This window comes from Natrix helvetica (genome assembly GCF_964273705.1).
Source record: "Natrix helvetica genome assembly, chromosome: 4".
NCBI lineage: Eukaryota > Metazoa > Chordata > Lepidosauria > Squamata > Natricidae > Natrix > Natrix helvetica.
In genome coordinates, this window is record NC_138550.1 from 8334302 (window position 1) to 8361308 (window position 27007).

Here is a 27007-nt window from a genome sequence, read left to right on the forward strand (position 1 = left end):
AAATATATAAGAACATGAATTCATTAAAATATTATCTTTATCCTTGTTTAAGTTGGGAATTAAATTGAAAAAGGCTACAATTTTTAGGCTTTTAGGGTAACCTTTTCTAATACATTTAAATACAAGTAGTCGACTTTTTTTCCCCATCAGGTTTTTTAATTTTATAACATAAAAAATCCATTTTCAATTAAGCAGTGTATTGTCTGGGTACAAATAGTTTTAGGAGATAGTAATCAGAATACTTACAACAGTGTTCATTACATTAGTATTGATTCTATAACAACAACAACAATAATAATTAAATAAATTGTTATTAATATTATTTATTAACTATTATCAATAAATTTATTGTTAATTTTATTATTAATAAAGTATTGCTATTATTAATTATTAATAATTATTAATAAATAAAGCATCAAATGGAAGATGCTGAAAGAACACGTTTGCCAAAGCTGAACCAAGTGAACTGGAAAGAATTGAGAAATGTACTAAAAAAGGTCAATGAGGCTGTGCAAACCATTTGAACCACTACATTAGCTGAAACAAACCAGCTGATGTATGCAGCAGCCTTCATAACCACCAAAGAATTGGGTTTGAAAATACAAAAGAACCAAAGAGACAAGAAGAGGAAGCCTATGTGGAAAATTCGATTGGAATTGAAGATCAAAAAATTTCGTGGAGACTTGAGCAACTTGAAGAACCTAAGGCAAGGTCAGCTAAAGAACAAGCAGGTCAAAGACGGCCTGGAAGCAAGATACGATTTGGAGAATAAGGATATTGCGGTAGTAATTGAAGGGCTGAAGCAGAGGGTTGTTGCCATTGCTGAAAAGATTAAACAGTATGAAAATCGAGTAACTCAGTTCAAGGAAAACTCACAGTTCAGAGCAAATCAGCACCAGTTTTATAAGAGCTTAGAAAGTGGAAATGGAGTAACAACAAATGAAAAGCCTGATAAAGAGAAAGCTCTGAAATTCTGGAAGAATTTGTGGGAAAACAACAAGAAACAATAGAAATGCAAAATGGATCAAGCAGATTGAAGATTCTATTAAAGTGCATAAAATGGAAGATGTGAAAATAACAAAAGAAATGGTGCAAAGGCAGTCAAGAAAAGTGAAGAATTGGAGTGCACCTGGACCAGATGAGCTACATGATTTCTGGCTAAAGGCACTTAAAAGTATGCACGAAAAATTGGCAGCCCAAATGAACCAGATCTTAAAAACACCTGAAAATGATAAATGGATGACAACTGGAAGGACATTTTTGATCCAAAAAGATAAAGGAAAAGGAAAGGACCCTGGAAACTATAGGCCAATCACCTATTTGCCAACAACATACAAGCTCCTTACTGGTATCATTGCAAACCAAATTTATGGATACTTGGAAAGAAATTACTTGCTTCCTGTAGAACAGAAAGGATGCTGCAAAAATTCAAGAGGAACAAAGGACCAACTGCTGATTGACAAGCTAATCCTAAGGAATTCAAAGAAAAGACAAACCAACCTGTTCATGGCTTGGATAGACTATAAGAAAGTTTGATTCAGTTCCCCACAGCTGGATCAAGAAATGCCTGAAAATCTTTGGCATCAGCAGCAACATACAAAAATTCATGGAAACTTCAATGAACCTCTGGAAAACGAAGCTTATGGCTAATGGAGAAGAATGGGTAAAGTTGAAATTAAACGAGGGATTTTCCAGGGTGATTCCCTTTCACCCCTACTTTTTATACTCTCAGTGCTATCACTGACAACCATTTTGAAGAAGGTGAACTGGATACGAACTTGTAAAGAAAGGACTGAAAATTTCACACTTGGTGTACATGGATGATTTGAAGCTGTTTGGTAAAACAAAAGCTGAACTGAATTTATTAATTGAAAGCACAAAAGAATTTAGCCAAGACATTGGTATGCAGTTTGGAATTGACAAATGTGCAACAATGGCAACCGAAAGCAGGCAAGGTCATAGAAGATGATAGAATAGAACTTGAGAATGAAGAAATGATAAAGGCAGTAAAACCAGAAGAAGGCTACAAGTACTCGGGGATTTTAGAGGCCTCTGACTTAATGTATAATAAAGTCAAGAAATTAACCTCAGCCAAGTACATTTGACGAATTCGCAAGATATTAAAGTCCAAACTGAGTGGAGGAAACATTATAAAAGCCATAAACACATGGGCTATACCTGTGATTCAATACTCTGCAGGAATAATTGACTGGAACGAGATGGAGTTGGATAATTTGGATAGAAAAACAAGGAAGCTTATGACAATGAATCATGCTTTGCACCCTAAAAGTGATGTTGACCGATTATATCTACCAATAGCAAAAGGTGGTCGAGGACTCCTACAAGTAAAGCAGACTGGAAGAAGAAAGACACAGCTTGAATGATTACATCCAGAAAAGTGAAGAACCAATGATTAAGGAAGTAAATAAAGGAGGCCTTTTGAAGACAACTAAGTTAAAAGCTGAATATAAGAAAGAAGTAATTGAGAAGTGAGCTGAAAATTGGAAAAGCAAAACTATGCATAGCCAATACTTGAAAAGTATTGAAGGCAAAGCTGACTAAAAACTAACTTGGAACTGGTTAAGATCAGGAGTACTGAAAAAAGAAACAGAAGGCTTTATTTTGGCAGCTCAAGAACAAGCCTTAGCCACAAACTGCATGAAGGCAAAAATTCAACATGTTACCACTAACAACAAATGTCGCTTCTGTAATGAGAAAGATGAGACAGTTGACCACTTGATCAGCGGATGCAGCAAAATTTCACAAACTGACTACCTACAACGCCATGACCGCGTTGCTAAGATTATTCACTGGAAATTGTGCCAAAAGTTTGGATTTGAGTACAGCAAAAACCACTGGGACCATCAGGTTGAGAAGGTTTTAGAGAATGAGAAAGTCAAGATCTTGTGGGACTTCAGAATCCAGACTGACAGGCACTTGGCCTACAACACACCTGACATAACAATAATTGAAAAGAAAAAAGTATGGTTCATTGACATTGCAATACCTGGAGATGCACGAATTGAAGATAAACAGCAAGAAAAAGTCACAAAATACCGGAACTTGCAAATTGAAGCTGAGCGACTGGAAAAAGAAATCATGTGTTGTCCCAATTGTAATTGGAGCCCTTGGCACAATACCTAAAGGGCTACTTCGCTATTTGGAAATTCTAAATTTACCTGACTTGAACATTCTGACTACAAAAAACACTCTACTTGTATCTTCCGATGTTACTTTAATAGTTCCTAGGTTCTTGGTTAGGACTCGAGCTGTTGAGCTACCAACCAGTCCCAAAGGCTGTGAATCTCACCAAAGATTAACCTAATAATTACAACAACAACAACAACAACAACAACAATAATAATAGTGAAGCAAATAGTTGAAGAAGAAAAACATGCACTGGCAGATTATTTAAAAGAAAGTCAAGAACATCTATTAATCGAAGTAAAGAACAAAAATCTATTTAAGGCCCAACAGACGAAACAAGAATACAGAAAAGATGTGATATAATCAAGAATGGAGAGTTGGCAGAACAAAGCATTACATGGTCAATTTCTGGAAAAAATAAAAGATAAAGTGGACAGTAAAAAAACTTGGTTATGGTTAACAACAGGTACATTAAAGAAAGAAACAGAGTCACTAATCCTGGCTGCGCAAGAACAAGCTATCCGCACAAATGCCATTAAGGTCAAAATCGAAAAATCCTCTGATGATGCCAAATGCAGACTCTGCAAAGAAGTTGATGAAACTGTTGACCACATACTCAGCTGCTGTAAAAAAATCACGCAGACGGACTATAAAATGCGGCACAATTCAGTGGCACAAATGATCCACTGGAATTTGTGCAAAAATTATAATATTAAAACAGCAACAAACTGGTGGGAACATAAGCCTGAAAAAGTCGTCGAGGGTCAGATGGTCAAGATCTTGTGGGATTTTCGCATACAAACGGATAAAATACTGGCGCATAATACACCAGACATCACACTGGTTGAGAAAAATAAGGTTACAATCATAGACATCGCAATACCAGGTGATAGCAGGGTCGCCGAGAAGGAATATGAAAAAATCGCAAAATACCAGGACTTAAAAATCGAAATCCAACGATTATGGCACAAACCAGCAGTGGTAATTCCAGTGGTAATCGGCACACTGGGTGCTATTCCAAAAGCACTGGCATTACATTTAAAACAGTTAAAAATTGACAAAATCACCATCAGTCAAATGCAAAAGGCCGCACTGCTTGGATCTGCACACATATTACGAAAATACGTTACGACGTCCTAGGCCCCTGGGTGGGGCCCGACTAGTAATTAATGCCAAATCCGGCAAAACAACTGGCCGCTGTGATACAATTCTGTTGATGCAATAATAATAATAATAATAATCCACTCTCAATCCAAACTGCTGACATTGCAACAACAAAGTTGAAACTGTTTCACATTTAATAGGTACAATTGCACAAACTGATTACAAAGCTAGACACGACTGAGTTGCTAAATTAATCCACTGGTCATTTTGTAAAAAATACAATTCACCTGTATCCAAAAAGTCATGGAAGCACAAAATAGAAAAAGTTACCAAAAATGAGAAGGTGAGATCATCTCACCTTCAGTTTATTAATATTGCTGTACCAGGAAATGCCAGAGACAAAGAAAAAGAACTAGAAAAAAAATCACAATATTGTGACCTGGCCATCGAAACTACATGGCTATGGATGAAACGTAACGGTGATGCCCATTGTCATCGGGGCACTTGGTCCCATGTCCAAGAATTTTACAAAACACAAAGAAATTGCAGCTTCCTGCAATAACACCAGCGGAACGGCAAAAAACTGTGCTACTAGGAACATCATATATTTTAAGAAGATGCCTGGTTGGTATCTAGGACGCTGGCAGCAACCCGTATCAACCATTAGCACCAGTCCATGAAATTTGTGACACATCTTTAAATGTTCACTTGATGAGTTTCATGCTTAATAAAAGAAATAATTATTAATAACAACAATATATCCATTTTAACATACGTCCCTTATATCATTGACTCTTTCCTTATATTTCCCTGTTTCTAATTTCTGTTTGTATCAGCTAACCATTGATAAAATAAATCCCAGGTCAAAAAGTATCGTTTCTTCCTTTTCCTTAATTTTAAGTGTTAGCCTGTCCATTTCTTCACATTTTAGTATTTTTTAATCAACATTTTCCCCTGTAGGGATCTCTTCACTTTTTCATTGTTGTGCAAATAAATTCTAGCTGCAGTCAATAGATGTAAAATCAGATATGCATTCCCCTTATTATATTTATCCGGTAAAATGCCCAGCAAAAATATTTCTGGTTCCAATCAATATGTAGTCCTTGACTTAACTACCACAATTGAACCCAAAATTTCCATTGCTAAGGAAGACAAGTTGTTACGTGAGTTTTGCCTCATTTTATGAACTTTCTCAGCACAGTTATTAAGCAAGTCACTGCAGTTGTTAAGTGAATCATGCAATCATTAAGGGAATTTGGCTGCCCCCATTGACTTGGCTTGTTGTTAGTTGCGAAGTCGTGACCCCATGGACAACGTTCCTCCAGTCCTTCCTGTCCTCTACCATCCTCTGGAGTCTATTTAATCTCACGCCAACTACTTCGGTGACTCCATCCAGCCACCTCATTCTCTCTCGTCCCCTCCTTTTGGCCTCAAATCGTTCCCAATGTTAGGCTTTTGTCCAGTGAGTCCTTCCTTCTCATTTGGTGGCCAAAGCATTTGAGTTTCCTCTTCAGGATCTGGCCTTTTAAAGAGCAGTCAGGGTTGATCTCCTCTAGGACTGACCGGTTGGATCGCCTTGCAGTCCAAGGGACTCGCAGGAGTCTTCTCCAGCACCAGAGTTCAAAGGCCTCAATTCTTTGTTGCTCAGCCTTCCTTATGGTCCAACTTTCATAGCCATATATTGCAACTGGGAAAACCACGGCCTTGACTATATGCACTTTTGTTGGCAGGGTGATGTCTCTGCTTTTTAGTATGCTGTCTAGATTTGGCACAGCTTTCCTCCCCAGGAGCAGGCGTCTTTTAATTTCTTGGCTGCTTCTTGGAAGGTTACAAATTGTGATGATACGATCCCAGGACAGTGGGATAAATACATGTCATATAATACATAAATACACATCAGTTGCCAAGTGCCTGAATCTTAGTCTGACTATGGGGATGTTGCTATGGCAGTAGAGGAAAACCCATGATGAATCATTTTTTCAGTGCCATTGTAACTTCAAATGGTCATTAAAGGAATGTTTGTAAGTAGAGGACTACCATAGACGTTATGCTCTATCAAACAAGACCCATATTTTCATTTTGCTTCAGGAGAATGAAGAAATGACCACTACCCCCCAAAAAAGGATCAGTAGCCTGCTTTTTGACAGCCTGCTGTCACTGAGGCAGAAGTATTATTGGGACAGGAAAAAATGGTAAATGCGGAGAATTCCAGTGTTTGATGCCTTTTGTGCACCTAAAGAATTCTGCGAAATCTGAAAGCTTGCCCATTCCCTCCACAGTAGAAAGGGATAATAAAAACTCATTTATTTGCCGGGAGATAATAAAGCTGCATTCCGTAAGTTTCTTTTCCAGTAAGGAAGAACTACATCTTCCCAAATCGAAGCCTAAAAGTAAAACACGTGCTCGCACACCTCCTCCGTCCCTTTCATAGCCTCCAGCCTACATTTCCCAACAGGCTCTTCGGCCTCAGCTAGGGAGGTTCCTATAGAAACAGACAGAATGTTCAGCTGCGCTGCATGCTGGGACATAAAGTCCATTTTTTCCCCTCCCTGTTTTTAAAGAATTTTCTCCTTCCGCCTACCCCGGATGTACTTTCTTGGGGCGGGGTGGAGTGGGGGGCGTCACGGAGGGGCATCGGGGTGTTCGTCCGGGCGGCTTGTAGGTGTCTAGAAAGGCCACCTCGGAAGACCAAGCTGGGGTGCTGGCGCCGCCGCCGCCATGTTTGGTTGCTTGGTTGCGGGGAGGCTGGTGAGTGGCTCCTGCCTGTGGCCGAGGAGGATGGAGTGGGCGGGCTCCTCGGCTGGATCTCCATGGCAACGAAGGGGAGGGGGCGAGAAGGAGAAGAAGTGGTGACCATGGAAACGAGAGGGCCGCCTGTCCCTTTGGGGTTTCTATGGTGAGCGATGCGCGGGGTGACTCTTAAGCACCGCCTCCTGCCATTTGCAGCTCAAGGGGACGGCGAGGCGTCCGAGCCGATGTCTTAAAACTACAACTCCCATCATCCCTTGGGCAGCCGAGGCTATTGTGGGTTGGTGGGAGCTGTAGTCCCAGTGCCTCAAATGGTGCCTGAGGGGGATAGTCTAGGGTGGGTCTGAAGTGATGTGAAACTCGTGGCGGGAATTTACAAACTTAAAATTGCATTTATGGAAGTTTTCAATAGGCCTTATGTCTTCCTTAGCTAGTGTGATTAAAAAAATAAAGCTCACAAGATGAAGTCCCTTATTATTGTCTATTTCTGAGTGGGAAAACTTATATATCGGACATGAGGTTCCTATTTCAAGAATATATATAATATATATAGAGAGATAACAATAAAGTACTTCATCTTGTGAGCTTTTTTTAAAAAATCACACTAGTTAAGGAAGACATAAGGCCTATTGAAAACTTCCATAAATGCAATTTTAAATTTGTAAATTCACACACACACATATATATTCATAGATTTTCACGGGTGTAGGTATGCTGGTCTTGTTGTATTCGGGTTATATTTATATTTATATTTCCAGAGCCTTTTCATAGAATCTGAGGCCAGATTCATCCTTCAGGGATGAATTCAAAAAGTGACATCCTTCAACATTATTTGCACAATTTATATTGGAAATGAGGGGTTTGCAACAAAGATTGCAGCCTGATATTTGCAAAGGGATGTTGGGCTGCAATCTTCCATGCCAAACCTACTTTTTCAAGTTGTGGAATTGAACTCAATGCTTGCATTTGACTGCAACTAATTTCAATATATTTTAAAAAAAAACACCTTGTGTCTGAACAGCGAATTACAACTTGTGGTTGTTGTTGCAGATGTGGCCATTATTTTCAGTGGCGCTTTCCCCATTCAGTTGGATGCATTGCATTTTCAGTGGGAATAATTTTTTCATGAGTTGGACTAATTTATCAGGTGACTTAGGCATGTCAGAGATCATGCTGAACCTCCTAATCAAGAAGTACAATGCAATACAATAGCAGAGTTGGAAGGGACCTTGGAGGTCTTCTAGTCCAACCCCCTGCCTAGGCAGGAAACCCTATACTGTTTCAGACAAATGGCTATCCAACATCTTCTTAAATACTTCCAGTGTTGGGGCTTTCACAACTTCTGGAGGCAAGCTGTTCCATTGATTAATTGTTCTGTCAGGAAATTTCTCCTCAGTTCTTAGTTGCTTCTCTCCTTGATTAGTTTCCATCCATTGCTTCTTGTTCTATCCTCAGGTGCCTTGGAGAATAGTTTGACTCCCTCTTCTTTGTGGCAGCCCCTGAGATATTGGAAGACTGCTATCATGTCTCCCCTAGTCCTTCTTTTCATCAAACTAGACATACCCAGTTCCTGCAACTGTCTTTCATATGTTTTAGTCTCCAGTCCCCTAATCCTCTTTGTTGCTCTTCTCTGCACTCTTTCTAGAGTCTCCACATCTTTTTTACATCGTGGGGACCAAAACTGAATGCAGTATTCCAAGTGTGGCCTTACCAAGGCATTATAAAGTGGTATTAACACTTCACGTGATCTTGATTCTATCCCTCTGTTGATGCAGCCTAGAACTGTGTTGGCTTTTTTGGCAGCTGCTGCACACGGCTGGCTCCTATTTAAATGGTTGTCCACTAGGACTCCAAGATCCTACTACTATTGAGCAAGGTACCACTTATACCAGTGATGGCAAACCTTTTTTGGCTCGCGTGCCATAAGTGGAGGGAACGCAGGAAGGTAGTGTGCAGGCGTGTTGCACCCATAATGCAATGCGTGAACCCCCAGTGCACATGTGCACACTACAGGCACTCCCCCCCCATTTTTTGCATGCTTTTTTTGCCCTCCCCAGGCTCCAGAGGATTTATAGGAGGGTGAAGTCAGCTGGCCAGCGCGCACATGTGCGCTGGCCAGCTGACGGGGCAGCGTCTCGCTATCACTGACCTATACTGTACCTGTGCATTTCGTTTTTCTTGCCTAAATGTAGAACCTGACTCTCTTCACCATTGAATTTCATTTTATTAGATAGTGCCCAATGTTCAAGTTTGTCAAGATCCTTCTGTATCTTAAAGTATTGTGAAGTGTTGTGCTATATATGGATTCCATTGAGCAGAACCTCCTTTTGCGCAGAAGGCTAGAGCAGGGATGAACCAAATTGCACAAAATGATGCAGTACGACGTGAACCACTTAGCCTGACTACAGGGATGCGGTGGCTCAATGGCCAAGATGCTGAGCTTGTCGATCAGAAAGGTCAGCAATTTGATGGTTCGAATCCCTAGAGTGAGCTCCCATTACTTTCCCAGCTTCTGCCAACTTAGCAGTTTGAAAGCATGTAAAAATGCAAGTAGAAAAATAGGAAGGTGGGAAGGTAACAGTGTTCCATGCACCTTCGGCATTTAGTCATGCTGGCCACGTGACTACAGAGACGTCTTCGGACAGCACTGGCTCTTCAGCTTTGAAACAGAGATGAGCACCGCCCCTAGAGTCGGGAACAACTAGCACATATGTCCGAGGGGAACCTTTACCTTTAACCCACCAGAGCAGGGAGGATGTTATGGGTCTCCAGTCTTAGGGAGGTCAATCAAGTGGGACCCCCCAAAAGAGTCTCCTTTGAGGTGGCTCACTCCCTGCGGAACATAATACCTGCAGAAATAAGGTTGACCTTATCTTGACACATTTAAAAGGCCCCAAAGACATGGTTTTGCCAAGGGGCCAGGAGCCCCCAGGGTGATATGCAGCCTACCAAATGGCTGATTGATTGTCGTTGTCAGAGGATGGCAGGGTGGATAAAAAGCGATGATTTTTTAACAATCAGATTTTTTATTTAAGTCAGATTTTTTTTATTTTTATCAAATTTAATTTAATAAAATGCTTTTGGAGTAAAAACCTATCTAAATATAGTTTTCTATTTAAGATACATTCATAATTTAGTTTATTCCACATGAAATGAAGCTTAGTTATGTAGCATAAGGCTGTGTATTCTGCAATATGGGACTGTTAGTGAGTCAACAGCAGGTCAGAGGAGGAGCTGCTGCGGGACAGAAATGACAGTTGTTCTTTAAAAATTATGATTTAAATTGAGTCAATTTAAATCAAGCCTTTTTTTTACTAGTGATTTAAATTATGATTTAAATAGACTTGATTTAAATCAAATCCAGCCTGGTTTATGGGGTTTTGTATTAGGGATTTATTTCATGGAATCACTATGAATTGGGTGGCCACATACATTTTCTAAATAAACAAACTTTTTTTATAGGTTCAAACAGTGGCACAGCAAGTAGCAGAGGACAAATTTGTGTTTAACTTGTCAGACTATGAGAAAATCAATCATGTGGTCGTCTTCATGCTGGGAACCGTGCCCTTTCCGGAGGGTATGGGCGGATCAGTCTACTTCTGCTACCCTGACGAGAATGGTGTGGCCGTGTGGCAGCTCCTTGGATTTGTCACGAATGAAAAACCAAGCGCCATCTTTAAAATTTCTGGTCTAAAATCTGGTAAGAGAGGCGAATACAAGTGTGCATAAGTGTGTGTTATTGGAAGAAATATTAGCATATTTACGTCTTGAAATCTGAGACGGCTTGCAAGAGAGACTCCAAAACTCATTTGTACTTATTTTTCCCTCTGCTGTACTTTTATTTGAAGAAGTTTATGCCCATTTTGGGACGCTCTGTGGCTAAGACGCTGAGCTTGTCAGTCAGAAAGGTTGGCAGTTTGGCGGTCCGAATCCCTTGTGCTGCGTAACGGAGTGAGCTACTGTTACTTCTCCCAGCTTCTGCCAACCTAGCAGTTCAAAAACATGTACAATTGCAAGTAGAAAAAATAGGAACCACCTTTGGTGGGAAGGTAACAGCGTTCCGTGCGCCTTCGGCATTTAGTCATGCCAGCCACATGACCACGGAGACATCTTCGGACAGCGATGGCTCTTTGGCTTTAAAACAGAGATGAGCACCACCCCCTAGAGTCGGGAACGACTAGCACATATGTGTGAGGGGAACCTTTACCTTTATACTCATTTTAAACCAATCTTTAGTTTTGCAGAGAGGAATTTTTTTCAAACCATGTTTTTGATTTCCAGAACCCTGTTCCATGACACAGCTGCATGAAATACATTTTGTATTAGCTGCTAAGGTTTGGAACATAGGCATGTTATTTGCACTTTTCTATTTATGAAAACAAATATAAATAATGCATTGTATTCCCCCCCTGTTTTTAAATATTCATCTTTATGGGGGACTGTTTTGCTACGCTTCCTGGCAGTGGGGTTTATTTTGTTTAAGACAGCTGTTTTATAATAGCTATCTTAAGTTGAGAACTACCTGTATTTTAATGTTTCATTAATTGTTCTTTGTTTCATACTATTACAGTACTCATGCGTTCCCTTCCCATACAGTCTTGTGTATATTTGCAGTCACTTCAGATTTGTCCTTGCGTTGAGAAGCAGACCAATGCATTAAGTAGCTGTGGTATGTTCCCTTTTAGGTAAAGGCAGCCAGCATCCATTTGGAGCCATGACTATCCCCCAAATGCCTTCTGTGGCCCAGATTGGGATTTCTGTGGAGGTTCTGGAACTCCTGGCTCAACAGACTCCTATAGCAAGTGCTGCTGTATCTTCAGTCAATTCATTCACAGAGGTAATTGCAAATATAGTTTTTTTAATTTGTTATTAAACAGTGTTTTCTAGAACAATACCAGAACATTGGTAGGGCAGAGCAAAGCAGAGCAAAGCAGAACAGAACAGAACAGAACAGTACAGAATACAACAGAACAGAACAATAGCATATGGAATGGAATGGAATGGAATGGAATGGAATCTATCTATCTATCTATCTATCTATCTATCTATCTATCTATCTATCTATCTATCATCTATCTATCTATCTATCTATCTATCTATCTATCTATCTGGCTGTGTGTGTGTGTCCATGTGTGTCCGTGTCCGTGTGTGTTCCAGCATAACTCTGGAACACCTGGGTTGCTGAAATGAAAAGGACTGAATTATATCTATAGTGTCAAATTACAGTACTTTTGACAGTGATAGTGTGCATTTTGGATTCAGGTTCTGTTAAGATGCAGCCTGTTGTCTCTTAAAATGGCTTCTACTGTTCAGCACAGTGGAGTTGCTATGGTAACGGCTTCACAGTACTCCACAAGGGGGCTCCCTCTAATACAGGATTGGGATAAATACATTTCCCGGCTAGGACGGGTTATCAGCTAGTAGAAAATAGAATAGAAAATTAGAATGGAATGGAATAGAATAGAATGTAGAGTAGAAAATAGAATAGAATGGAAAGGAACAGAACGGAACAGAGCAGAATATATTTTGAACAGCATTTGGGGAATAATAGGGATGGGGTTACCTGTTACCTTTGCTTTTTTACAGTGTATTATTTGTTTTATTATTGTCTTTATTGTTGAAAAGTATTTTTTTGTTTTGTTTTGTGGTTGCTATGAACCATGAAAAGTCCTTGTGGTGATGTTCAAATACATTAAAAAAATAGTTCAATCTCTTCTAAGCATTGCAGTAATTACATAGGTTACATAGGTGGAAACTGTTAACACGTTTTGATTGTTTTTTTTCCTTTCAGTTCACTCAAAAGATGTTAGACAATTTTTATAACTTCGCATCATCCTTTGCTGTTACTCAGGCCCAAATGACCCCCAACCCATCAGAAGCTTTTATTCCTGCAAATGTAGTTCTGAAATGGTAAGTAGATGTTTTCCCATTCCTGCACCAAAGCAGAATAATCATAATTGCAGAGTATTAATCTGGTTAATCAGACTGATGTTTGGTCAACTCAAAGTTCTGCTTATTAACCCATCAGCAGATCTTGATGTCTTTATGTTTCGTTTCTATTTTCTGTTAGGATTGCAGATGGGCAAGTATGCTGTGACAAGTCACTCCCTCCCTAAATGAAAGACAGTAGAATACCTGATCCTTTTAAAATAGGGGTATCCTCCTGTGCAGATTTGCACAAATTCATTTAAAATTACATATATTAGTATTTTTGTCACCAAGGAATGATGTTAGCAACCAAATATTTTTTTTATCTTAATAATACACAGGGGCTTTGCTATTATTACAGCATTATAGCATATTGAGGCTAATTCTGCTGATTGCCAGCAGTTCGATTCTGACAAACTCGAGGTTGACGCAGCCTTCCATCCTTCCAAGTTCAATAAAATGAAGGATCCAGATTGTTGGGGGCAATATGCTAACTCTGTAAACTGTCCAGAGGGTGCTGTAAAGCATTATGGGGTGATATATAATTCTAAGTGCTATTGCTATGATAACAGCTTGCCGAGAGAGTAGGCAATTGAGATTCAGTGCTGGAGATTAAGAGAAGTCTTAGCAGAAATTTCTTTGTGTGTAGAGAAAAAATAACAGAATAACAGAGTTTGAAGGGACCTTGAAAGTCTTCTAATCCCCTGCCCAAGCAGGAGATACCATTTCAGACAAATAGCTGCCCAATCTCTTCTTAAAAATTTCCAGTGTTGGAGCACCCATAGCTTCTGGAGGCAAGTCCTCCCATTGATTAATTGTTCTCACTGTGAGGAAATTCCTCCTTAGTTCTAGGTTGCTTCTCTCCTTGGTTAGTTTCCACCCATTGCTTCTTGTCCTGCCCTCAGATGCTTTGGAGAATAGCTTAACCCCCTCTTCTTTGTGGCAGCCCCTGAGATATTGGAAAGGAGAATATTATCCTTAATTTGAGCTTGTCACCAACTTAAACATACAAAATAGCTTTGCTATAAAATTTTAATTTATCCACATTTTCTGTTTCTCTCCTTTTCTTTCAGGTACGAGAATTTCCAAAGAAGACTAACTCAAAACCCTTTTTTTTGGAAAACATAAAATCCTGAGTCAGTTTCTTGGGAGTCCACTTGAAACAAGCAGGCAGAGCTTAAAAGATGCAATATCCAGAGCTTGCTGAAAAACATCCTGATGAATGCCCAAATTTTACATGGAGGGAGAAAAAAAAACACACCTCAGCTTTTCTGGGACTCTGCTTTAAAATTAAACCCTAAAGAGTAGTCATTGCAACGTGTCCTGTTTTCAAGTTAAAAACTATAAACAGGGAAACCTATGGTGTGTAGTGAAAACATGGTCAATAATATTAACAAGAATAAACCTTTTGATTTGGTTTTTTCCCCGGACTGATTATGGAACATGTTTGTTTATGCTTTGTATAATAGCTTATATGACTTCTAGAGGTCCTGTTCAGTTAATTCTGCTTACAATAGTTGACTTGATTACTTTGGTTTTCATGTTCAAAACAAACTGTTTCATCTGTAGCCATGGCAAACATATCCTTCTGACTATATATTCAGGATTAATTCTATCTGGGTACTTCTTTAGCATAAACAGGTGACAATGGAGTATGGCCCAATGGGACATCTATTTTACAGCCTGCTCTGAAGGAGTGGCTGACAATATAAGAGCTGTCCCATGGATTTTTTCTTCTTTTAAGTTTGTTGAAAGTTGTAGTTGTTGACTCATAACCTGTTGATCAACATTTCTCCCGAGCCTTATTTATATAATGCAGAAGCCTGATGTGTAATGGCTATTGATTCATTTTTTGGAGGGGAACTGAGAGCCAGCTCTAAAAAGCAGTGGGCACATTCTGTGGGGAGGGCATCAAAATGCCCCTTGATTAGAGGAATAGGGAAACTGACCCTTGCACAGGTTCTAGTTGGTTGTCCATAAATCTGGCCCAGCATCTTAAAAGCTATAGAGCAGAGTTGTCCAACCTTGGCAATTTTAAGACTTGTGGATTTCAATTCCCAGAATTCCCCAGCCAGCATGGGTGCTTTTGGGTTGGCGGGAGGAGGCGATCAACAGCAGAAGACTAGATACTGTCCCACTCTTTTATAAGACTTGGGGAAATTTTGTTCCAGCCTCATTTTCAAGCCAACCTCCTGTCCTGCCATGTGTTGTGCTCATTGCTACCTAAGATTTTAGTGTGGATGGGCTGTGAAAAATATATTTCTGAATTCTGAATGTTAAATTCAGCTGCCTTCAATGTTGGCTTGGAAGTTATCAGTGAAACCTTGCTGTTTTTTTTCTTGAAATGTTCACATAGTTAATTCTGGAGTATACACTCAAATTCATATGTAAAGTCGAGATTCATTGGAAGGCTTCACTAATGGCAGCAAAACAGAATTCTTGCTTAGTCTACCCATCCCACTCTTCAGTCCAACTCCCCCCCCCTTTAAAGCAGAATATCAGAAGGCAAGATTTAAAAGCCAAGCTGTCATGACTTTAGGACAGTCTTGTCCTTATGTAGGGAAGAGGCAATCGTGAATAAAGATAAATACACAAGTATCTTTTTTTAAAACTGAGCAATATTTTGCTGATGGAAGAATATATAATTTGAAACCTAGTGTGTAATGTGTTCTAACTTTTGCATCTGCAGTACAGTGTTACTCAAACGTTTACGTACTTTTTTCAGCAGAACCAAACAATAAAGAGTTTTGCCTATCCATCCATCCAATTTCTAAACTGCCATCTCATCTGAGTGATTCAAGAGAAGCAAAAATGTAGCGGTCTTAGCTTAATCTTTCATATCTGAATATTTCAAATAATTTATCCTCATTAATGATACACACACCAAACTGATTTAAGGAGAGGATGAAACTAGCACATTGAACAAAAAGGAATAGGTAGTTAACAGCTATGAAAATATTTCTGGCAGAATTTTAGATTTCTCACATTTTACTCCACTTTTCTTCATTTGTCATATAGAGTCTGGGCAAGTTTCCATTTTCTGAAATAATTGTAACTTATTACAATAAATTTATTCATACTGAGCAGTGCATGACTGCCCTCATCTTGTTTCTATTGACAGAAGGCTTTGAAGTTTCAGTTTGCTAGCAACTATTACCTTTATGTTAAGCCCCATGTTTTCTTGGTAACATAAAAATATAATGAGAGTATTAATAATCAGAAGAGGTTTTTTTTTTATTCCAGTTGCATGTTAAGTCTTTAGAAGAGAATAGCATCATCTTAGCCTAAGTTTGCTGGTATGTCATAACAGATGGCAGCAGCTAGCAAACCTTGGCAAGCCTCAAAAGTTTAAACAGTGTGGGGTTTCATAAATGAATGGAAGACCACTGGGAAAGGCCAAGTGTGTAGATTAAACAAGGAAGCTGAAATAAACATTCCAGAAAAGTCCATGTTCACACTGAAAATCTACCTGGCCATATTCATGATGGGCCAAGAGCAAGTTAGATGATAAAAAAGTAGGTAGATAGACAAAGATAAATATGATAAATAGATAGTTGATAGATGATAGGTAGATTGGGATATATATATGTGTGTGTGTTGTATTATATACACAAATACAACACAAATATAAAAAGGCAACATTAAAAATAAAAATATGGGTTTCTGTCTGGATGGTTTTCTGTGATGAGCCGAATGACAGAAAGGGAGTAGTGAGCTCCCTCCCATATTTGGGCATACCAGGAGTTGTAACACAAATACATACACACACACACACACACACACACACACACACACACACACACACACACATGATAGAAATTTAGATGATAGAAAGGTGGGTAGATAGACAGAAACACAGACATATAGAAATGTAGGTAGGTAGGTAGATGGAGATAGATATAGATAAATCGAAAGATAGATGCTAGATAGATAGAAAGTTAGATGATAGATAAATAAATAGATGATAGAAAGAGACAGTTAGATGATAGAAAGGTAGGTAGATAGATGAAGATAAATATAAGATAAATAGAACGTTGATAGATGATAGGTAAATGGGGATGTATGTGTGTGTGTGTATTAGAAATTTAGATGTTAGAAAGGTAGGTAGGTAGATAGACACCCAGACAGATAGAAATATAGGTAGGTAGGTAGATGGAGAAATATAGATAAATGGAAAGATAGATGCTAGATAGATAGAAAGTGAGATGATAGATAAGATAGATGATAGATAGATGATAGATGGATGGATATATATATAGATTAATAGAATGATAGATGATAGAAAGTGAGATGATAGATGATAGACAGACAGACAGCAGAACGGGACAACCAGAAGCAAAGTGGAGAGGCTGCTTTGGAGCCTGTGAAGGACCAACTTAGGAACAGATCGCTCTGGAGAACCTCTACGTATAGTTCCTAAGAGTCGAAACGACCTAATAGTTCATAATCAAAGCATCAATCAATCAATCAAACAAGGACGCTATCTTTGCATCAATCCTTCTCTGATCGTTTCCTTCTTGCTTTGTGGACCAACTTCCCCCATCACCCCCCGCAGCCTCGAAGAGAACGCCCAGAAGAGGCCGCAGGATTCTAAATCGAACCGCGCTTGGACAATTCACCCCCAAAAGCCGGGCGAGGAATTCCCTCGATTGTGACGTCACTCCTGGTAACCAGCGAGGGAGACGCGCGTCCTAGCAACAAGCCCCTCCCCTCCCCTCCATCAGCCCCCCTCCCCTCCCAGCGCTGTGTGAATGCCCTTCTCTCTCCTCGGAGGCGCCGAGTTTCGCTCCTTGCATTGATGGGGAGGAGGAGGAGGAGGAGGAGAGCAAGAGAAGGGAAATGGGGCGAGCTCGCTAAGGCCCTGCTTTAAAAAAAGAAAAGAAAAATCAAGTCGACCAGGAGGGACGAAACTTGAGGATGTGACAGCAACTTTTCCCACCCGGGATTCAAGGATCATCAAGCTTCTTCTGCCTCCATCCCCCGCGTGGCTTTTTTATTTTTGGACTTAAGATAAATTGTGGCCGAGGATGCCAAAATGTTGGACACGATCCAAAATGCAATCACCCAGGCGGGCAAGAACCTGTTCATAACCCTTCCCAAGCTCACTTCCGAAGGTAAAATTCATTTAATGATTGCATTAAAAAAAGAAAATATACTGCAGGGGTTTGAATGGCATTTCTGGGTAGATGTGTGAAAAAAAAAATGCCTAGTTTTTACAGAAAGGTTCCAAGAATAAGATATGGAAATATTCTTTCAGGCAAAACATGGCCTGGTTAAGCCAAGCTGGTGGATGAGGTTTGTTCTTTTTTAAATGCAAATAATACAAACATAGTACATATGCATTTAAAAAAAAAGAAAGGAAGAAAGAAAAGAAAATGGAAAAAAAACCTAATATTATAGTGCACCCCCCCAGACCCTGTTTTCCCTTCCTTATATTTCTTCATCTATTAAAACTAAAAGATATACAATCTATTCCAACCTGTGCCCTTCTCCCCTCCAAAACAACATATATTCTTGAGTAGTTTTGTTCCCTTTGCCTTCCACCCCTATTTGATTATAATTGTTTGCTTTGATCATCCCTTTTTAAAATTTAATTTCCCTTGTTAATTTATCATTTGTTGCCATACTCCAAATTTCATTATACCACTCATTTCTTTGAATATCCCAATTTCGTCCCCAATATTTAGCCATCAATAATCTAGCTGTTCTTATCAAATTTACAATCGATTCCTTTTTTGTTTCATTTATATCCCATTTTTCCATCAGCAACAGTAATGCAATTCTAGGTGACATGTCTAAATTTATATTCAAGAATGCTCTAATAGGTTTGTTCTTTTTCAAAATCTGTGAAAATTGGATCTAATTGCTAATTAGGTGTTAGTATTGGTGTTAGTATTATTGGTGCTATTATTCTTTGATGAAGGTTATTCAAATATTTACCTACTTATCTATTCAGCTATTATTACTTTATCTCTTGCTAAGTTTAATTTTGTTAATTTCTCTCTCCTCTTTCAGTACTCTCAGGGGAATTTGGCATAGTTTGCCACTAGATGGCAGCAGCAAACTAATTTGGCTGTTCTCAAAAAAAAAGCTAAGCAGGGTCAGTCCTGAATAATATTGAGTGGGAGATTTAATAACAGGGATATTTCAGGGCTGTAAATTAGACTGCAGGGAGATAAAGGCCACTGTGCAAGAGGACTCATTTAACAACTGTCTTGCTTAGCAACAGAAATTTTTGGCTCATATGTGATCATAAGTCAAGATCTGTACTTATAAACCATAGAGACTGATTGTCATGACTATAAATCCATGCAATAAACCAGGGGTGTCCAAACTTGGCAACTTTAAGACTTGTGGACTTCAACTCCCAGAATTCCCCAGCCAGCAGAGCAGAGCTGGCTGGGGAATTCTGGGAGTTGAAGTTCACAAGTCTTAAATTTGCCAAGTTTGGACACCCCTGCAACAAACTATTTCAGTGAGCTTCTACCTAGGACTGAGATTCGTCCTCTTTTTAGAGTTGTGTAAAAAGTGTGTTAAAAAATATGTGTATTTTACCTTTCAGATGTTGTTAATATTTGGGACGCCGTTTCTGAGTTTGTTGAGAAGCAACTATCGATGAATAAGGTAGGAAATTTTGTAAAATTTTCTACTTGGATTCTTCAGATTTAGGTACTGTATTTATTACTTTTAGTTGTATCTTGTCTCTATTATCTATCTATTTTCCTTCCCTCCTCCCCTCCCTCCTTCCCTCCCTCTTTCCTTCCTTCTTTCTTTCATTCTTTCTTTTTCTTTCTTTCTTTCTTTCTTTCTTTCTTTCTTTCTTTCTTTCTTTCTTTCTTTCTTTCTTTCTTTCTTTCTTTCTTTCTTTCTTTCTTTCTTTCTTTCCCACACAAATTTTAAGATCTTCTCTCAGTCAGAAGATAAGGGGTATAAAATACAGACCATGTTAAATCATATCAAAGGCTTGCTTAATTCATCCATCAGAGGTCTCTCATTCAGAGCAATCAAGAATTTTTTCTTAAAAATATTTCACTTCAGATTCATCAATGACTCAGCTTGTGCTACAGCATTAAAAACCTTTTGTTCTAACTGTGATTCAGTGAAGAGCAAGCTTTTCAATTCTCTCTTTCTCTTTGCTTGCCGGCCTCCTTCCCTCCCTTCATGTTATGTTGTCTCTACATTGTCACAACAGACAACTTCACATCCTTATTTTGCTGATGTTTGTAGGGGACAACACTGGTGTGCTGAGTTACATTTGTGCCTAATATAAGATTTATATTTTGACTTTCCAGCTTAGTGACTTCTAGTGCACGGATAGCCCTCAACTTACAATTATTCATTTAGTGACCATTTGAAGTTACAAAGGCACTGAAAAAAGTGACTTATGACTGGTTTTCACACTTACAACCATTGCTGCATCCCCATGGTCATATCAGAGGTGGTATTCAGCAGGTTCTGACCAGTTCTGGAGAACCGGTAGCGGAAATTTTCATAAGTTTGGATAACCGGCAATACCACCTCTGACTGGCTCGGCCCCAATCTATTCTCTGCCTCCTGAGTCCCAGCTGATTGGGAGGAAATGGGGATTTTGCAGTATCCTTCCCCTGCCATGTCCACCAAGCCACGCCCACCAAGCCACGCCCACCAAGCCATGCCACACCCACAGAACCGGTAGTAAAACTTTTTGAATCCCACCACTGGTCACATGATCAAAATTGGGACGCATGACAACTGACTTGAATTTGTGACAGTTGCAGTGTCCCGGGGTCATGTGATCACCATTTGTAACCTTCCCAGATGGCTTCCGACAAGAAAAATCAATGGGAAAGCCAGATTTGCAAAATAACTGCGGTGATTCACTTAGCAATGGCGGTGATTTGCTTAACGACTGTGGCAAGAAAGGTCATAAAGTGGGGCAAAACTCCCTTAACAATTGTCTTGTTTCGCAGCTGAAAGTTTGGGCTCAGTTGTGATTGTAATTCGAGGACTACCCGTAATGTAGGTTGGGACTCAGGAGCCTTCATTGTGTTGCTCTTCCAAATCTTATCTAGGGCTTCTTCTTTTGCAGGGTGTCCAAATTCCTGGCCTTGGGACGTTCTCCTTCCTTAGAGAGAAACTGCACATTGGCAGCAACAAACCCATCTTCCTTCAGCGGCCTGTCTTCCTTTTTTCGGAGAAACTCGCCCAGATCCACGGACTAAAATTCAACAAAATACGCATTCCGGGTGAGAAATTCAGTTTCAAGGTTTTCCTTCAAATCTTTTCAAAGAAAAAAACCAGAAAGTCCTGTTGCCTCTTGAAAAAGCGCCTTTGAGACAACCGTGACCTGGATGACTGAGAATCTCCATATCTAAATTCAAATCTAAATTCTTTGCTTACCCATCAGAAAACATAAATCATTTTAAAAGAATTGTTTATTTATTTTATCCGACTGTTGTCTAAGTTACGGCTCCTTTTTGTCTCCCAAGGCCATTCCTGCATACCATTACAGTTATTGATTGACTGGATCCCTAAGCACGAGCTCTAGGTGTCTGTTACAATATTTAAATTTAGTAGCTCAAAAAGCGGAGTGGTACGATGAGTCGGAACACGCAGTTGTAGCTGATTGGTCAGAGAGAAAGAGCTGGCTCCTGCATGAGGCACTCTATGCTGTGATTGGTTGCTGTGGGTAAAAGGGGGGAGTGTCCTTGTTTCCCTTCTTTTTCTCCTGTGCGCTCTGCAATTTACCTCACGATGATTTTCCTGTGAGGTAATTTACTTCATGCTTCTGTTTGCCTTGACTATCTTGACTGACGTAAATATAGCTGTAAAAATATTTATTTATATAAAAACTACTACAAGTTGGTGTCAGCGCCTGCGACTTCATTTGGAAACCTGCTGCGCAATTCCCCGATAGCATCTATGGAGATTCTCAGTCATCCAGGTCATAGTTGTCTCCAAGTTGCTTTTTCAAAAGGCAGTTGGACTGGGTTTTTATTTTGAGGAACAAGAAGAAGGCCTTTCGCTCCTCATCCAAGAAGCCTCATCTATTCTGATGGTGGGGAGAATGGAAGGATAGATATTCTCACAATGGATGAAGCTTCTTGGATGGGAAGCGAAATGTCGTCTTCTTGTTCCTCAACAAATAGTCCAGTTGCCTTGAAAAAAAAACAACACACCTTTGACACAGGCTCTTAGACTGCTTACAGCTTGGTAAGAACTACCACAGAACTACTCCCAGATCATCCTCCAACATCAAGCGTGTTGTTGGTATATTTATGATGTCAGTGGCCGAAGTATTAAGAGGGTTTCAAGATATCTTCCTGTCTGAGTCAAGATTTGGTTCCATATCCAGAAGCTGGCTAGACTAGACTATCTGGGAGAATTGTGTGAATGAATCCTTGATGTTATTGTCTACAGAGATTCGAAATCATCCAGGTCATGATTGTCCCAAAGATGCTTTTCCAAAAGGCCTCTTGAAAATGTTTCCCTTCTTACCCAAGAAGCTTCTTCGGTTCTGAAAAAGAATTGAAGAAGCTTCTTGGATGAGAAGGGAAACATTTTCGAGGGGAAAAAACCCCCAAGAAAGTCCACTTGCCTTTTAGAAAAGCACCTTTGGGACATTAATGTTATTCTGCTAACATGTTGCTTGTATGTTAAGAAGGAGCCGTGGTTGCGCAGTGGTTAGAATGCGGCATTGCAGGCTAACTCTGCCCACAGGCTGGAGTTTGATCCTGGCGTGCTCGAGGTTCATGCAGCCTTCCATCCTCCCAAGGTCAGTAAAATGAGGACCCAGATTGTTGAGGGCAGTAGGCTGACTTTGTAAACCACTCAGAGAGTGCTATAAAGCATTATAGGGTGATATAGAAGTGTTATTGCTATGATATCAGCTTGACTATAGTGTCTTTCTCCCTTCTATCCCTTCCTAGGTGATATCCCAATTGTCCAGCTGAATTTCATTGTGTTGTCCTTGGACAGCCCCTTCAACAGGGACATGGTAGAAGGATGCGTCCGTGAAACCCTCATGTCTTTCTCGAGGTCCATTGCCACCAAACAGACGGTCGAGTTCACTTTCAAAGGGATTGGCGTCCTGATTGTCCGAGATAACAAGGTGAAAATGAAGTTTTATAAAGATTTTCTTCACACCATGGATGGAAGTGGGACACTCTTAAAAGCCCTGACAAATGTAAGTTGGTTAGGCATTCATTATGTTCTTAGACTAGATCTAGGCCTATCTTAATAAAAACCTGCTAATGATAAATTCAGCATGACAATGGAACCAAAATGACCAAATGATTGGTTCAAATAAATCAGGACCACTATCAATCTGAGATCCCTGTATATGCATTTTTGTAACAATTAGGGGTCTACCTACCTACCTACCTACCTACCTACCTACCTACCTACCTACCTATCATCTATCTATCTATCTATCTATCTATCTATCTATCTATCTATCTATCATCTATCTATCTATCTATCTTTACAAACTATCCTAAAAATACGAGTTCCAGGTGTGGCGGGTGGATGGGCCTATTATGCATGCAATGGCCAAATTGATCAATGATGTATAAAGGCAAACATCTCTTCAATGGTAGTTTTTACACTCATGATGATGTTAGCAGCTAATGAAAGCTAAATGGGTAATATATTTTAAGTTTTGGAGATCGCAATGTCTGTCTCTTCTTTTATATCTATATCTCTCAATAATTACAATTATAAAATTAATGAAATTAACATAGTATATTGTGTTTACAAATACCATGTTATAATTTTTCTTAGCTGCCATATATGTTTATTTTTCTATTATATTGCAATTGTTTTCAATAGTTTTAGACTTGTTTGCTACCTAGACTTACATGCCTGAGATAGGAAAGGGAGGGAGGAAAATTATCCATCCATCCATCCATCCATCCATCCACCCATCCACCCACCCACCCACCCATCCACCCACCCACCCACCCACCCATCCATCCATCCATCCATCCATCCACCCACCCATCCATCCATCACTTCTTATAAATTGGTACCAACCCTGTTAAAGTACCGTGTTTTTCCCAAAATAAGACAGGGTCTTATTTTCTTTTGCCCCATGAAATATGGCCTTGGGCTTATTATAGGGGGAGGGCTTGTTGTTTTGGGGTTGCCGGGCAGCTTCTCCCTTGCGAGCGGGCTCCTGAAGAGCCAGGCACAGCCAAGGCACATGGTGCTCTGCCCGCTCCCCAGCTCCCGCTGCTTGGCACATTTGGGATAACCCCTAGGTCAGTGCATGGAGCTCTGCCCGGCTGGAGAAGGGGGTTGCGTAAGTGCCTGTTCCGCCCCCAGCAAGCATGCCTCCCAGCCTCACCATGCCCTGGCCCAACTCTCCTTGCAGGGCCAGGGTGCCGCCGCCGCCCTCCGAGCATAACTTCTTCTCTGGCTTCCAAACTCCAAAACTCGGCTGCTGAGTCTTCCAGCAGCGGCTACTCTAGGAGTGCACTCTATGGTTGTGGGCTGGCTGCTGGAAGACTCTCTGTCTGGAAGACTCTCTGTCTGGCAGCCGGCCAGCCAGGGGTGGGATTTAGAAGTTCTCCAAACCAGCCATAACGTTAGCTACGGATTCTCCCGAACCTGGGCAAATGCATAGCAGCCCCCTCCCCCTGGCTTTACAATAAAGTAGAATTAAACTCTTCTGGTCACATTTGCGGTCTAGTCTATCCTGTAAGGCTAACTGTAGGTTTCATCCTTCTCTGGATGCCATGTTGACTCTCCTTTTCTTTAACAGAGGCCAGGAACTGTGGACTCTGTATTGTCATCCAGAGACACAGCCACTCCACCATTTCCCCCTTCCAACACGGCAGTGTTTCCAAGGTGGGTGTGCTTTAATAATCAGTCCACAAATTCAAACGCTGTTACCTTCCCGCCAAAGTGGTACCTATTACAGGTAGTCCTTGACTTACAACTCATTTCGTTGTAATGTTGAACGCTCACTAAATGCACCATTCATGTTATAATCAAGGTCTGTCTGTAATCTCACATTTGCATCAGGTGAGATTCAGCCGGTTTGGACTGGTTTGGCTGAATCGGGTGTTAATTTTAATCTGGTTCACCAAGCTTCTTCAGTTCTGACTGGATGGTGGGGAATGGAAGGATTTATATTCCTTGCAGACAGCTGGTCATTTGCGTTCCTTTAGAGGGTCATTGAGGCCAGCTGGAGGTTTATCTGTATCCTCAGGGTCCCTGAGTAGTGCAAATGGGTGTGGAGCCTTCTTGGAGCTGCTGAGGTTGTATCCCTCCCCCACTGTTGAGTGAGGGATGTTCAATTTTGACAAAAATATACTAAGGCAGAAGCTTTCTGCTACCGGTTCAGGTGAACCGGTCCAAACCGTCTGAATATCACCTCTGTCACAACCATATGGCGCAACATAGGAAAACAAACCCACCAGGACAAGATTCAGCAGTCCATATGCATTTAAAAGACAAAGGCCACTCTTTTGAAGACAGTGAAGTCTACATTTTGGACAGAGAAGACCCCCTTTGATTTGAAAGTGAAAGAGGGGTCAAAGAAGCCATCTAAGTCAAAATTGAACAGCCCCCTCTCAACAGAGGGGGAGGGATACGACACGATCTGTCTCCAGTCTACAACTCAGTCCTTTATCAGTTCCAAGAAGGCAGCAGGAAGGGCCTCCGGCTAGTAAATGCTCAAGCTCCGTTCAGTCACCCTGACTCCTGAATAAAGGGATTAAAGGTCGTAAAAAGAAAAATTAGCATACACAACTTTAGTTTGATTGTCTGGTCCATTTTGTAGAGCTGATATTTTGAGACAAAGCAGCCCCAGAACCTTTTTAGTTTGATTAATTCATTTCTCCGCCCCTGGTAGGTTTGAAATCAAAGAAATGGAAACCATTGCTGAAGAAGGAGAAAAGTCAAGCAAAGAGCAGGAGCAGCTGGACAAAGAGAGCTCTAAAAAAGGTTGGATGAGAATGTACATTTTTGTGAGCTGGGTTATTGGTGTTTTTTTTTACTTCACAAGTAGTAAGGATAAGCATGTGTAGATGCTCTTTTTCTGAGATCTGCTTGGAATTGGGCTGTAGAGAAAATCAAGTTGGTTCTTGTAAAATCTCTGAAAAACAAAAATCTTCAACCTAAATGTTCTGATGCAGCTCTCCAAGCACAACAAAACCTCTGAAGTTAACTCAAAGATTCCTTGATTAGGAGCGCCAGAAGCCCGGGCAAAAAGTTTCTCTCTCAACGCAGGCTAACAAGTCCGTCTGGCTGGAAGATGAATAGTTGTCTACCACATCTATTCATCTCCACCCACTGCCTTTTATCCCCAGAGCTAGGGTGGGGCTTCGCTAGCAGTGGTGGCTCTTCCTTCCCAAGGATCAGCCCACAGATTTCCATTGCTCTCCTCTCCTCTGCCTTCTGTGCATCTGCATGTCAGGCACTGGATGCAGCTGTTCCTCCTGTTCCTCATCAGCCACCTCCAGACCTGGGGTCTGTTGATGCGCCATCTGGGTGCTGACTCCCCCAATCTCCCCCTTTCCCTCTCTCTCCCTCCTTCCCTCTCCCTCTGTCTCTCTCTGTCTCTTTCTCTCTGCCAGCTCCATTCGCTCTTTCCACCAATCCATGACAAAACCGACCTCCCTCACACCTGCAGAATTCTGCGCCTCACAGCAACCAGTCAGAAGTCACAAGACCAGAACCAGTCTTCTGAATCAACCAGCCTTGTGATTCAGTCAGTCTTGTGATTCAACATGTCACAAGACCAATCGACCATCCAGGACCTATATAAACAAACAAGACACTTCTCTCTCTCTCTCTCTCTCTCTCTCTCTCTCTCTCTCTCTCTCTCTCTCTCTCTCTCTCTCTCTCTCTCTCTCTCTCTCTCTCTCTCTCTCTCTCTCTCTCTCTCTCTCCCTCCCTCCCTCCCTCCCTCCCTCCCTCCCTCCCTCCCTCCCTCCCTCTCTCTCTCTCTCTCTCTCTCTCTCTCTCCCTCCCCCCTCCCCCCTCTCTCTCTCTCACACACACACCAAAGAGGTTACCTAGTTTGGTAAAGAAACATCCGGGAACCAAGCAGCAAGCTCAGAGGACAAATCTTTGCCTAAATCTACAACTCGAG

General features: G+C 40.6%; 2 protein-coding genes across 2 annotated transcripts in view; both read left to right on the forward strand.

Annotated features, from left to right (window-relative positions):
- The first annotated feature begins 6857 nt into the window (after window positions 1–6857).
- Window positions 6858–15683, forward strand: HIKESHI (heat shock protein nuclear import factor hikeshi). Its single transcript, XM_081950621.1, has 5 exons — window positions 6858–6999; window positions 10462–10699; window positions 11685–11836; window positions 12791–12909; window positions 14001–15683. Exons 1-5 carry the CDS (start codon window positions 6970–6972, stop codon window positions 14053–14055), a joined length of 594 nt encoding a protein of 197 aa, XP_081806747.1. The 5' UTR covers window positions 6858–6969; the 3' UTR covers window positions 14056–15683.
- Window positions 15684–17702: 2019 nt separating this feature from the next.
- Window positions 17703–27007, forward strand: part of CCDC81 (coiled-coil domain containing 81) — a 32616-nt gene continuing 23311 nt past the window's right edge. The window contains exons 1-6 of the mRNA XM_081951607.1: window positions 17703–18041; window positions 19490–19551; window positions 20996–21152; window positions 22836–23092; window positions 24671–24756; window positions 25766–25857. Of these exons, the coding sequence (XP_081807733.1) occupies window positions 17963–18041; window positions 19490–19551; window positions 20996–21152; window positions 22836–23092; window positions 24671–24756; window positions 25766–25857 (733 nt within the window). The 5' untranslated portion in view covers window positions 17703–17962. The remainder of the gene's footprint in view (window positions 18042–19489; window positions 19552–20995; window positions 21153–22835; window positions 23093–24670; window positions 24757–25765; window positions 25858–27007) is intronic.

What these genes read in the sequence shown, in the direction of transcription:
- HIKESHI (XM_081950621.1), top strand. Translation starts at nt 6,970, where the DNA reads ATGTTTGGTTGCTTGGTTGCGGGGAGGCTG. An exon ending in GCTTGGTTGCGGGGAGGCTG is followed by an intron (nt 7,000 to 10,461) that starts GTGAGTGGCTCC and finishes CTTTTTTTATAG; the next exon opens with GTTCAAACAGTGGCACAGCA. An exon ending in AATTTCTGGTCTAAAATCTG is followed by an intron (nt 10,700 to 11,684) that starts GTAAGAGAGGCG and finishes GTTCCCTTTTAG; the next exon opens with GTAAAGGCAGCCAGCATCCA.